The following is a 14017-nucleotide window of genomic DNA, read 5'->3' as shown; positions in this document are numbered from 1 at the left end:
CTAATGAATTTCTTCTCTATTAACTCTTCAATTTGCTCCTTGAGTTCAGCTAACTCAGCAGGCGACATTCTATATGGCTGAACCGAGATAGGAGCCGCTGTCGTCACCAAATCAATGGTGAACTCCACTTCACGATGAGGGGGAAGTCCAGGTATCTCTTCCGGGAAAACGTCCGCAAATTCATCTACAATCGATCGTCCATTGCTGCCACTAGTGGACGATCGTCCTAAATTCGCAGTCCTAACTTCTCCATCTTCATGCGTCATAATGAGAAAACAGCTGGCGCCCTCCATAATGTCTTCTTTTAGTTGGCCGAGCGTCACTGAAAGAACTTCCTCTTCTTCACCAGGGAAGATCAATTCCTTCGCTCCACAATCAATAAGAATGCGATTGGCAGCCAACCAATCCATTCCTAAAATCACCTCCAAACCTTGAAGAGGTAAGCAGATGAGGCTAACCTTAAACTTACGTCCTTCCACTTCTATAGGACACTTGACACACATAGTGGACGTCCTAACTTCACCAGCTGCTGGGGTAGACACCACCAGATCAAACTGCATCTCGCTCACTTCTAATCCCAGCTTTTCAACACACGCCTTCGAGATGAAGGAGTGCGTTGCCCCCGAATCATACAAAGCACAGCACGATCTACCAAACAGCATGCATTCACCAATTATAAGATTACCTGAGCTCGCTGCCTCAGCGCTCGTTATAGCATACACTCGCCCACTCGCTTGGGCTCGTCCTCCTCTTGTCTGATTCCTCCCAGCATTCGGCGGCCTCATCACTGCACGCCCACTCATATTGCACTCGTGATCCAAGTGCCCATTCCTTCCGCAACGGTTGCAGTGCTTTACTCCCACCAACTGAGGACAGAACGAACGGTAATGTGGTCCACCACATTTATAACAGGTGACGTTTCCTTGCTGCCCAGACTGTCCGGCAGGAACCAAGGATTCAGATCCACTCGTGTTTGTTGTCGGACGAACGTAAGGAGACCCCCTCTGATTGACATTACTCCTTGAGACGATCGGTCCCCTTACTGTTTGTTGTTTCTTGTGTCGTTCAGCTTCCGCCATGTTCTTCTCCAACACCTTGGCCCTCTCAACCATGGCAGGAAACGTTCGTATGCACAAGCTTGAAATCAGAACTTTCAAATCACTCCTTAGGCCGTTCTCAAACTTCCGACATTGCCACTCTTCACTGGTGGCCATTGTATTGAATCTGACAAGGTGTTTGAATTTGTTGGTGTATTCGGAAACAGACATACCCCCCTGAACCAGCTGCAAAAACTCAACCTCCTTTGCAAAACGAACGCTGTCAGGAAAGTACTCTTCATAAAATTTATTTCTGAACAATTCCCAAGTGATTGGTTGTTGAGTGTCCGTCAGAATGGCCCTCGCGCTCGCCCACCAGTGGCTCGCTTCTCCAATCAGCAAGTACTCAGTATATGCTAAGCGGTTCTCGTCCGGACATCTCTTAGCATTGAAGATCCTCTCCATATCCCGTAACCATTGATCTGCCTCGTCAGGGAGACATTTCCCACTGAACTTGGCTGGATGGTGTTGTAAGAAGCTCTCCAAACTCCAATCACCAGTAGGTTGGGCAACGTTGGAAGAGGATGCTCCAGGCGCACCTCTTGTTGCCGCTAGGATTTCCATTAGCTGCCTTTGGGTTGTTTCAGAGTTGGCACGAGAGGCCTCCAAACTCTGCATAGCGGCCTGGTTTTGCTGCATCAGTGTGGCGTTCTGCTCCAGTAACGTTGTGTTTTGTTGATGCAGCCTTTCAACCACGGTTTCCAACAACCTAGTGTTGCTGGACGTATCAGACTCGTTCGGTTGAGGAGGAGGAGGAAGTCTAGGCGCCATTAGTTCTCTGGACACAGAGAAAAACGAGCGTTAGTTATGTCCAAGAGTTAAAATAATAATAACTCATTAAACATACAATAAGTACACAGCAAAAACACAGTGCACTCATAACCCTACAGTGTCCTTAAAAGAACAAAACTGCTCTGATACCACTAATGTAACATCCCAAAATACAGTAATTACCATAAATCAGAATTAATTACAATTAACAGTAAAACCAAGCAGTCTTTATATACTAAAAAAAAGTTCCAGAGCCGAACGGCTTCAGTACAAAAATAACGCGCTTAAAGCGTATACAGAGGTAACTAGAACGAACGTTTAAAGTACATGAATATAGTAGATAAGGACGAACGGTTTTACAAAAAGATATAACCGAATGTCCATCCCAAAAACGATCGTCTTAAACTATAACATAAGGATGAGCGTACTACTGCTCCGCCTTTACTTCAACTTCAACCAAGTTTTCTTCTTCGATCACATCCTCCAGGGTAGCCTCGCCTTCTGCTCACATCCACACGGATGATCATTGCAAGACAGGACGAACGTACAAAGACAGTATGACAACACAAGGAAAAACGAAAGGGTAAGCTTATAATATTTAATTCATACAATTAACACATACATTTAACATTTCCATTCACACATACAACATGTAACTTAACATAGAACAACATAGAGATATATATATATATATATATATAAGACAGACCGTCCGGACTGTATGAATCTGTGTAGTTACAAGCGTCCTTGCACCCGAGTGGTGTAGTAACTGGGATACACCAAACAGCTGCCACTCGAGGTCAGTCCGTTCTTACGTCGCCCATGTTAACTTATGGACTAAGGACCTCCTGCCGTTCCCACGCATGACATACTTCCTCTACATGAAGATAGTACTCACGGAACATCAGGATGGACAGCGAGTCTTAACTTATCCACAGTCATACTTTACCAAATTTAATATTAACATATCTGAGACGTTCCTCCTTGGAACGCTCGTTCAAATTCCATAATCGTATAACCATTTAATATAGTGTTCAAACGTCTTATCATTTCATATTTATAACATTTTCATTCTATGTTCCACTCTCTTAAAAAGACGAACGTTCAACTTTCTGAAGGAAGATGACGAACGTTAATAGTCAGATTTAGAAGAATCCATTTAACAATCAGAAAGACTCCAAAATAATGAAATCATTTTCAGAATATTTTTAAGTACCAAGAGGTCAGGTTGACTCAACTTGGCTAAGAAACATCAATATGAATACTTAGCTACATTGGGAACCTTTTATTTAAAAGGGATCGACTGCCAGTAAATGACCGAACGCGCCAATATACATTTACTAATTATTTGGACGAACGCTATTTATGTTCGTTAAGGATTCAAAGATAAGGACGAGCGTTCGGTTTAAGACCGAACACTACATTAAAGCGAACGCTAAGTAGATGACCGAAAGTAAATCGTGACTAACGTTCGATACAAGACCGAGCGCTCTTTAGGACGAACGCTTCGGTATGAGACCGAGCGCTATTTAGGACGAACGCTTCGGTATGAGACCGAGCGCCATTTAGAACGAACGTTCGGTATAAGACCGAGCGCCATTTAGAACGAACGTTCGGTATAAGACCGTACGTTACGTATTTTTAAAGTTTAAAGTATTATATACCGCTGAGCTGAACCGAACGCTCAGACATTCAAATGGGGACGCACGTTCTCGAGCAGAGTTCTTTCCAAATGAAAGAATTTCATTCTAAGTTATTTTAAGGAAAACCGAACGGTCTAAGACCGTACGGTGACGAGCGTCATTTATCAAAGGGAATGAATTAAGTTTCAGATTTCTCAACCTTAACAAATTTCCAGATTTCAACATTTTAACTTATACTTTATACTTCATATGATTCTCAAATTTATGAACTTTATAACTTTCACTTCCAAATTAATTCACATTCAACAATCATCACATTAATAACTCATACATTACAATATTCATCCATCATTCATACGTATCAAACTAACATGCAAAACAAACCAGAAATCATATCCGATATCAGTGAACGTTCATAACAGCTCAAACATCATACTTTTCATACATGCAACTCAGATCATACAACAGGCAGGTATAAATTAAACATATAAGCTTCCCTTACCCGGATTGACAACCAAACTTGTCCTAGATGCAAAAGTGGCTTCGTCCAACTACGCTTATGTTCTTGACTCTTCCAAAACAAATCTAACCACAGAAACAGAATACTTAGACTACCTACTTGCATGCAACTACAACCCTAGTTTTTCCAGAAACCTAAGAACAAGCTTCTGAAGGAGACTTACCAGTTTCAGTCTTTGAAACTGTTCGGTCCAGTTGGTAGCTTGTAGTTGGTTGAACGTTCCTACGGTGCTGCAAGTTGATCGGAGAAGAGACGTGAGAATTACAGTAGAGAGAAGTTGGAAGTTTTAGAGAGAAGGTGGGGAAAATGAAGGGTTGAGTTCAGAGGTAGAAGATGAGTGCGTGTAGGTGAGAGAGATTTTTCAAAAATCCAGTTTTGTTAAACTCAAGTTCGTTCGAACGAACGTGTCCCAAGCTGACACCTGCACACTAAGTTCTGAACTGGAAGCTTCTCCCGCGACAGGTGGCGTATGTGCATGTGGTGCAAAGTGAGTTTTTAATGTTTTCAGAGAAATGATGTGGTACGGTTTTCCAGTGCACAGAAGCGTGACGTATCCCATTAGGGAGTGAGTTTCCAAAGGAAATAAGCATTGATGTGACGTAAATTAATTTGATGTGACAGAGATTTATTACAGCTAATTATTTAGGGTCTCACATATATTAATGAAGTTACAATTATGTAGTAAATAAATAGTTTTACATAGGTAATTCTTTTACTTTTGTAATTTTAAATTTTGATAGGACGATTTTTAGAGATGACTTCATGACAATTATTTATTTTAGTCATGTACTCTGGATTCTTACAACCTTCAAGTATATGTTTCAATTATAACTTTGTCTAAAGTCATTTAAGTGATGTTTGCACTTAATGTGTGAGGTTATGGAATGTTGTGATTTGAGAATATATATTTTAAATTTCTCATCTTCAAGTCTTGCATAAGCAATTTATACAAAATTAAAAGAATTATTTCTCACATAAAACAATGGTTTAATAAATGTGTCACCCAAAGACAATACATATGTTAGCGTGGTCTAAAGCATAAAACAAATGTGATGAAAAATAGATTGAAAACCGTGATCATTCCTAAGATTTTAATCTACGGTTTTGAAAATTTAATTATATAAAAAATCATGACTAATTACTTACGACCATACAAACCTAGTCCACAGTTGGAAAATCATAACCTAAATTTTAGGCTACGATTTTAATGTTTTATGCTATAGTTTTGGCTCTAGCGTGAAGTGATTTTTGTTATAGTAACTAATACATGTGAGATTGATGTATTAATTATTTTATTGACTTAGGAATTCGCATTGCTTGGGATGACTGTTTTCTACACATGACTGTATGATGTTAAATATCATAAGTTGACACCCAAAGTGTTCCATCAGAACCCAGCAATAATACTTCTTTGTATTTAAAAAAAAAAAAAAAGTTAGGATTGCATGTTTTATCAATTACCAATTTATGTTGAACAATTTGGCTAAGAAAAATATAGTGGACTTTTTCTCTAGTTTTCCGTTTAAATTTAAAACTTTGTTTAAAGAATTTTAATATCTTTTACATCAACAACTTAAGATTTGTACTGATATTTTAATTTATTAAGTTATTAAATGTACACAGTTTTTTGCACGTAACTTTTACCTTTCGAAATTATGCATATCTAATAAGAAAACAAAATGCTAACAACATACTCTATTGGACTCTATTCATGACTCAAATTTTATTACAATTACAGAATATTATAAATCCACTTCTTGATAAGTCTCTATCCTCATTTTGTAACTTTTAATAAAACGTGTTCGAACTCGCCATGAAAAAAATGTGTTTGCTCCTTCACATACAAAGACAGTGTGTTATATATATTGTTATTATGCAGTGAGCAGATACTAATTTACCTTCATAAAAAAATTTATCTGCAACTATTATTCTTGGTTCTTTTTACCCTGAACACTCATCTCTAGGAAGATAATTTGTTGCAGACCTTTTATATTTTATTTTTCATCATCTATTTTTCCTTATAAATATAAAAATACATCTTTTTAATAATTATATTATCCTTAAAAGTAACTAGTTAAATGGCTGATATATATAGAGTGTGAAAACATATTTTCTCAAATTTCTTTCAAAGCCATGGCACCATATTATTCATCAAAGTTCCAGTTTGCACACTCACATTAAATGATCTCTGCAACTCTTGTCATTATATAGGTTAAAAAAAACATGCAGAATTTGTAAATGGTGAGTGAAAACCACAATGTTATTTTGGTTTGGCCTTGAAGTTAGGGTTTTGATACGAAAAATCTTATTTAATTGGATCCTGACTGCTCGGGCATTAATTCTATTTATTTCATCATTTGGGGTTATGTCACTGCTTTGCATGCTTCCATTCTCCACAATCGCACCATCATTCCTTTGTAATGATTTCTCCAACTTACACACTATAGTTAGGTGTGCATGATGGCCACCTTCATCCTAACTTTAACAAACACCGCAGGGTTAGAGATGCACATGTTTAACCAGAACCATGAAATTTGAGATTTTAACTAAATTTGGAACTGAATTCAAGTAAATTGTTAAAAAAGATAAATAAACAACAATTATCACGACCATGCAGTGATATGTAAGCTCTGATATATCACCACCAAAACCTCACCTGTCCATTCATTTCGGTAACACTTGTCATCACTCTTGTAAGCCAAAATTTACAGTCAAGCACGTGGCTTTCTTTTATGGAAAAATTTCCCTTTCTTCCATTCTTTAAACCCCATTTTTTATTTTTTCTTTGTTTAGGCTCAGAGAGTGTTTTCAAGTGTGAACCACGTAAATGACATTGGTTATCAGAGAGAGGAGACACAAGCAAGCTCTGAGGCTTTCATTACCAAAATCTCCTTCAATCCCATCGTCAAATTCAGATTCCCCTCACCAAATTCATGTACACTCTTCTCCCGGCATGATTAAGGATCTTTCGCATCTTGAAAAGCGAGAAGTTCTTGGCCATGGTAATGGTGGCACAGTTTACAAAGTTTATCACAAAAAAACCAGCTCCTTTTATGCCTTGAAAGTGCTACGTTTGAATGAGAATGGCTTTGGCATTCGCCAAACCGCTAAACTGGAGGCTGACATTCTAAAACGAGTGGATTCACCGTATATAGTGAAGTGTCATGCAGTTTTTGACAGTTGTAATAGCAATAATGATGGCGACAACGGAGGTGACATTAGCTTTGTTATGGAATACATGGAAGGAGGGTCGTTGAATGATGTATTGAGAATACATCATAGACTGTCAGAAAAGGTTATCTCGGTGTTGGGTAGGCGTGTTTTGGAAGGACTTAGGTATTTACATGGCATGAACATTGTGCACAGAGATATTAAACCATCAAACTTACTTGTGAACGATAAAGGGGAGGTAAAGATTGCAGATTTTGGAGTGAGTCATGTGGTGGAAGGTAGGTTTGAAGGAAATGAGTACGATGCAGGCACCTGTGCTTACATGAGTCCAGAAAGGATTGATCCAGAAAGATGGGGTGGTGAAAATGCAGATGAGTTTGCAGGAGATGTGTGGTCAATGGGAGTAGTAATGTTGGAATGTCTTTTGGGTTATTTTCCATTGATTGGAGCAGGGCAGAGACCAGATTGGGCAACTTTGATGTGTGCAATTTGCTTTGGTGAGAAGCTGGAGATGCCAGAAAAAGCATCACCAGAGTTTCAAAATTTTGTGAGGAGGTGTCTTGAGAAGAATTGGAGGAAGAGAGCAACAGTGTTAGAACTTCTGCATCACCCTTTTGTGAGTTAAAAACAATCTGTTGCTCTTAGGGTAAAGAGCTTGGTGATATATGTTCTTGGGGGAGGGGGCTTAAGTTCACTACATTTTTATTCTTATTTTTAACTTTTAGCTTAGTCTTGACTTTCGTTATTTGTAGACATCACAAAATAATTAGGGTTCAAATTTTGGAATTTTGAGGGGGACAGAATAATTTTTTTTGGGGTTATAGTTAGAAATTAAATGTCAATATCATTAGAAACTTACTGGCAACAATTGAGGAAATTATACTGTTTGCAAATAAATCATGTTCTTTGGACGATGAATTTAATTACATTGCATGTTCAGGATCACAATCTTTAGCAAATATCTTAACATGTTAAGTCATTAAAAAAAGATCTAATAAGACACATTTTAAAACAAAGTTGTTAGTTTTTAAAAGATATTTTATAATTGACAGTTTTAAATTTATTTTCCCTATGTATTATTCTTTCTAAATACTACGAGTATTTTTTGTTTTTAGTATAGAATGCCTAAAAAAAATTAATGGAAGTTAATTTAAATTGATATTTTTTCTTGAAATATTCAACTAAATTCTGTTAAAAGTTTCTTCAGTATACTAGTAGAAACACATGTTTTTTCAGTATAGTAAATAAAAGTATTGAAATATAGCTGTTAAGGTATGATTTTATTTGTCAATTTTACCGAAATTTTAAAACAAACGAGTGAATTCGTTAGCCATTTGTTGGCTTATCCATTACAATACCTCCAGTTTACAACAATCAACTGCAATTAATAACTGATCCCTCAAAATTAGAACAATAATATCATATAAATATTAAAACACCAGCTTTCTCAATCCGGACTAGAAAGACTAACACAAAATGTGACTGACGATCTTGCACGGAAAGAACCTTCCTTTGCAATAATCATGCTCTTCCAGAGTCTGAAGATATAGAGTCACAGCTGTGTTTTCAGGTGGAAAAGACATATGGCATAACAATTTGTATCTGTCTTCAGATCACGACCATAATCAATTCAGTTTGGAGGAACAGTGCTTTGAGGTGAGTGTTCCAACTATTTTGGGGGAGTCAAATTCCAATTTTTTGAAACTTCTGTGGGCCTATAGAGATGATCACCTGCAAAACAATTTTCAGCACAAACAAAGCATAAGTAGTGCCTCGGGCTCGGGCTTCCAATGCAAAGCCAAAAATGGGATACATTCGTCTCCTTTCTGACAAAAAGGAACCGGATACTCAACAAGACAAACAATGATGCGAGGACCATAAAATGAGCCATTATTGGCTACATATTATTCTACTTGTGTCAAAGAAATCAGAAAACGAAATGTGATATGGTAAACATGCAAACCAAAGTTGAAAGTTTAGAACACCGATTGAAAAGCATAAACTAGTAAAATATAATTCAAAACAGAGAAATCACGTGCAGGTGTTGGTCTAGAGATAAAAGTCTCCTGTAGAGAATATTCTGATCGTAAACTAGACATAACAATATTCCTTTCTTATTTACCCACCCTGCTATCAACTGTACCCTAATACATAACTTCCATCAGTTATTTTCTATGAATAACTGAATCAAGGGAGCTTCAAATTGTAACTCAACAGATACTGAGCAAGTAATGCAGGATGTTAGGACTCAGCATATAGTGAAGCAGTAAATGGTAACGTAAACAATAGAATCTCACAATATACAAGTTATACACGACACAAAGAATAAGAAAAAGAGGACTGATGAAGCTCCAACGAATGGGATGAGAGGGAGCTGTGGGTTTTTGTAACTAACACAGGACAAGCTATTGTCTGTCAAATATCTATACTGCTTATAGGTTCCAACTTCTGCTCACTACTGCTCCTAAGTCACATGATTAGTGACTATTACTCAAGAATCAGGATAGTTATCATCAGGCCCCATAAAAAAACTGTCACATGGTGATAGGTTTATGATCAATGAAACCTAAACTAATACCACAAATGCACTAACCGAACACTGGAGAACCTCTCGTTTTATTATTCAACAATTCAACAGAAAAATACAAGTATAAGGCCACTATGAGAGCCTAACCTCCCCCTACAGGATTAACACTTCTTGTACAGATTACTAACAGTCTAAAAGTCCTCCCACAACTAACACGCCTATCTATTTATACAAACCCATTCCCGCCTTTCCTAACTGTCAGGACAGTTAGGCTAACTAACGCTTCCTTCTCCTTTCATATACTCTCAATCTCCTATCATTACCCTCCGGCACCTCAACAACCTTGTCCTCAAGGTTGAACTCAGGATATTGGTCCTGGATAGTTGCCCTGTCTTCCCAAGTAGCACCTTCTATGCCCCCTTCTTGCCATTCTACCAAGACTTGGCACACTACCTCTTCTCCCTGTTGAACTTGTCTATTATCCAAGACCCCTACTGGCCAAAAAGTCGGTCCTTCTGCTTGTAGCTCAAACACCGTTCCCCTGAATCCTCCTCCGAAACGGTTGATCATGGCCGTCTTCAAACCTTCCCAAGAATGGTTCTTGGCCTTCTCTTTCCAGAACATAAACCAGTAGGTCGCACTTCCTTCCATGCTAACATACGCAATCTCCACCTTCTCTTCATCGCTCGTCACCTTCTGTATGTCGAAGAATCGTTCCGCTCTATTGAGCCAACTGAGGGGCTCTATCCCGTCGAGCGTGGGTAACTCTACCCGTTTCCGCCATGGTCTCTGATCCTCACTGCGGTCGCCGACCCTTCTGTCTCCAGTTTCCCCCACTACTCGATGTTAATTCTTGTTCTTGTTCACGGAGCTATCATCAGAATGTTCCTCCGAGTTATTGACCTGAGTACCCAGGATCCTCATAATCTGTTGTAAATCCCTCTGTACTGCGGCGGACTCTGCTTTCATCCCCTCCATCGTAATTTCGATCGCTTCCAATCTTCCCTCCGTATCCCTCTCCATTCTTGCTCTCATACCCAATTCCGGCAGGTCGGACCAAATTGATAGGTTTCTGATCAATGAAACCTAAACTAATACCACAAATGCACTAACCGAACACTGTAGAACCTCTCGTTTTACTATTCAACAGAAAGAATACAATTATAAGGTCACTATGAGAGCCTAACCTCTCCCTACAGGATTAACACTTCTTGTACAGATTACTGACAGTCTAAAAGTCCTCCCACAACTAACACACCTATCTATTTATACAAACCCATTCCCGCCTTTCCTAACTGTCAAGACAGTTAGGCTAACTAACGCTTCCTTCTCCTTTCATATACTCTCAATCTCCTATCACATGGACTCTGATATGAACAGATGAGTTTAAAGTAAAAATCATAGCACATGTAGACAATGATCAGAAATCCATTTTGGCACAATAAAGTAAATGTTTTCAAATATACTAGGGTATCTTTGGATTCCACTTCGGGGTGCTCCGTACTCGGTTTGGAGAGTTAACTCAAATCTATGACACGCGTAGTTTTCCTCAAAAGTACATTTGCACACAGAAATTTTGGCTTAGACCAAGTTTCATAAAAGCAAAACTTGGGTATTTGTTGCAAACACAATTTGCAAAATGGAAATTACTCCAAAACTAGGTTTCCAACGTTAACCCAAATTACTCCAAAGGCACTCTATCGAGTTCTGTTTGTTCATATGTTCATCAAAGTATAATGGAGTACACAACAGCATAGAAACATAAGCCAAAACCCATACAGGTTGTGAAAAATACGAGTTGATGAATATAAATGTGATTTAGAATTCAGATAATATCATAATATACATTTTTTTTTACCGTCATACCAATGGCAAGTCTAGGAAAAACAATGAGGTTGCTACCTTGTGACTTAGAGATCACAGGTTCAGATCATGGAAAGAGCCTCCCCGGTTGGGTTAAGACTGAACACATCACATCTACTCTCCCTAACCTAACTAGGCAGGGAAGCTTGAGTAGAGCAATAGGATGCCCTTGCTATGCCAAGGCATAACTGCATACGTATCACATGAAAATACACGTCAATACTGATATCTAACACCATGAAATCAAGGATATGAGCATCAAACCATCGACTGAAGTAGGTAGAATTAATTGACTAAATGCAAGGGTAAACTAAGATTTTTATGGTGGTCTCATTTTATGTTTTAATAAACAGAACAAAATTGTACCTAAATATTGTTCTAAAATATTCTAAGAAACTCTGAAGATATCATAACAAAATCATTAAGAGATCGATAAACAAGCAACCTCGATGTGATACAAGGTGAATCCGCGACCGAGGCCCTTCAAACTTCCAGTTATCTTCAACCAACGATTTAACTTCCTTGTCAAGTGCAGCCATGAGATCTGATTTTAAAACTGAAATAAGAATGCAGAATGTCAAAATGAAGACCTCATGGGCAAGTTCAGGAAGAACAAACAACAGAATACATTTAATTTCAATCTGAAACTACACGGAAAGATGATGTTGCACTCCAAGTAAACCATAGTTTTATCTTTCCCTTTCCTTCTTTTCAGAACCAATACATGGTGAATGAACATAGGAAACCAGATCAGAAAGGACTGAATGATATAAATCCTAGCCATAATGTAATTTAAGAACACATGTTAATTCAAACCCGAGAAACCCCAAAGGAGAACATAAAACAATAAATTAATAATCTGTACCGAACGCCAAAATCATTAGCTGTAAACAATAATCGAGAGTAACTCAGGAATCTCAGTGATTGCAATGCTAAATAAGTACAACAAAGAAGAAGGAAGTAAACTTGAGATTAAAGACACTGAAAAGAAATCATACTAAAATAAAATAGTCAGAAAGGGACCGTTCGATGAACTTCACCCTAATAGCTGACGGGTATGATATTCATAACAATGGCCAAATAACCGCAAAGCTTCAATTTTGAATGAAGATCACAACAAAGGAAGTGGATTGAATAAAGCCCACCTGACATGGCTTCGTCTTTACGCTCAACCGATGACATAGGATCACACGGAAAAATAAAATCGTCAACGGATACAGTAGCGTTGCTGCCACTGCCTCCTCCACCACCACCTACAACCGCCGTCGTCGATAGCGAAGAATGAGCCGGTGATGAATTATTCATCGTTACCCCCAAATTGATTTTTCAGCGTTTGGTCTTCTGAAATATGAATAAGAACCGGTACGTTATTTATGTTTATTGAGCTTGCGATCAGATTCGGAACTCTGTAATCAAGTTTTGCTATGCTCAATTGTCTAGGGGAACACCAAACCAAACGATCGAGCCAGCAGATACGTTTACAAATTTGAATCAGCACCTTTTCATTTTGTTCCACCCACATCCACAAGGATTTCAAATTTTGAAGAGAGTTATTCTAAATGAAACTAAAAATTTGAAAAAAGTACAGGAAGTCAAAAAACAATATTTTTATATTTATATGGTTTAATTAGATAGTCCACGTATGTCAAGTTGGTTCTGTCTTAATGTATTTTAACTTTTAAAAAAGTGCTTTAATTAAAAAAAATTTAAAACAATTATTAATAACATTAACAATATGACACGTTTAATTTGTGATTTTTTAAATTTTATTTTATTTTTTAAAATTATTTTTTGTAAAAAAAAATTATTGTGACATGTCAAGTCTTTCATATAATCTGATATTATTAATATTAGGAATTTAACCAAAATAATTATTATGATTTAAAAGAAATTTAGATTCTTTATTTGAATATAACAATGAAAATGTATTGAATCAAATAGTAAATATTCGGTTTAATAGTTTATTTTGTTCCAGTTTTGTTAAATTTTATTAATGTGTAATAGTATCATGACACATTTTTACATTCATTTGACACAAAGTACAAGGATAATATAGTCCTAAAAGTGTAAAGTTTTGTATCTTTTCAAGAAAGAAGAGAGTAAAAAGTAAATAAGGGTAGTGTCAAATGGATGTAAAAAATTTAGGTGTGTCAAAGAATCATTTTCCTTTTATCAATTAGGTCTCTCCTTTTAAAAGTGTGTCTTCTTTCTTTTGCAGTACCATAAAAAGTTTTTGAGATGTTATTTTACGACTGACCACAACAATGGACTTTGAAATAGATGTTATTTTTTAGGTGTGCCAAGGGATCTTCTTCTCCATTGAAGTTAACCATCTACCAAATTCCATATCCCAATAGTATTCCTTGTGGGTTACATAAACACCCATAACATTTGAGCAACCTATATAAGGAATTGACACCACTCT

At 37.4% G+C, this 14017-nt stretch overlaps 2 protein-coding genes across 3 annotated transcripts; one reads left to right on the top strand and one right to left on the bottom strand.

The window, feature by feature from the left end:
* The first annotated feature begins 6858 nt into the window (after positions 1–6858).
* On the top strand, positions 6859–7995 carry MKK10 (MAP kinase kinase 10). Its single transcript, XM_047308831.2, has one exon. The coding sequence runs from the start codon at positions 6859–6861 to the stop codon at positions 7825–7827; it is 969 nt and encodes a 322-aa protein (XP_047164787.1). The 3' UTR covers positions 7828–7995.
* A 529-nt stretch (positions 7996–8524) lies between these two features.
* SAMBA (valine-tRNA ligase) lies at positions 8525–13159 on the bottom strand. Of its 2 annotated transcripts, XR_007028464.2 has the most exons (4): positions 12738–13159; positions 12038–12148; positions 11632–11780; positions 8525–8933 (listed from the first exon to the last, which is right to left on the bottom strand). XR_007028464.2 is itself a non-coding variant. In XM_047308830.2 (3 exons), exons 1-3 carry the CDS (start codon positions 12895–12897, stop codon positions 8872–8874), a joined length of 333 nt encoding a protein of 110 aa, XP_047164786.1. In that variant the 5' UTR covers positions 12898–13159; the 3' UTR covers positions 8525–8871. The 2 variants fall into 2 exon arrangements, 1 of the variants encoding a protein (XP_047164786.1); XM_047308830.2 differs by lacking the exon at positions 11632–11780.
* Between the last annotated feature and the right edge of the window lie 858 nt (positions 13160–14017).

The sequence above is a fragment of the Vigna umbellata genome, chromosome 10 (genome assembly GCF_029865625.1).
Source record: "Vigna umbellata cultivar VRB3 chromosome 10, Vumbellata_1.0, whole genome shotgun sequence".
Taxonomy (NCBI): domain Eukaryota; kingdom Viridiplantae; phylum Streptophyta; class Magnoliopsida; order Fabales; family Fabaceae; genus Vigna; species Vigna umbellata.
Note: the sequence above shows the minus strand (reverse complement) of the source record. Positions and strands in the feature narration are given on the sequence as shown.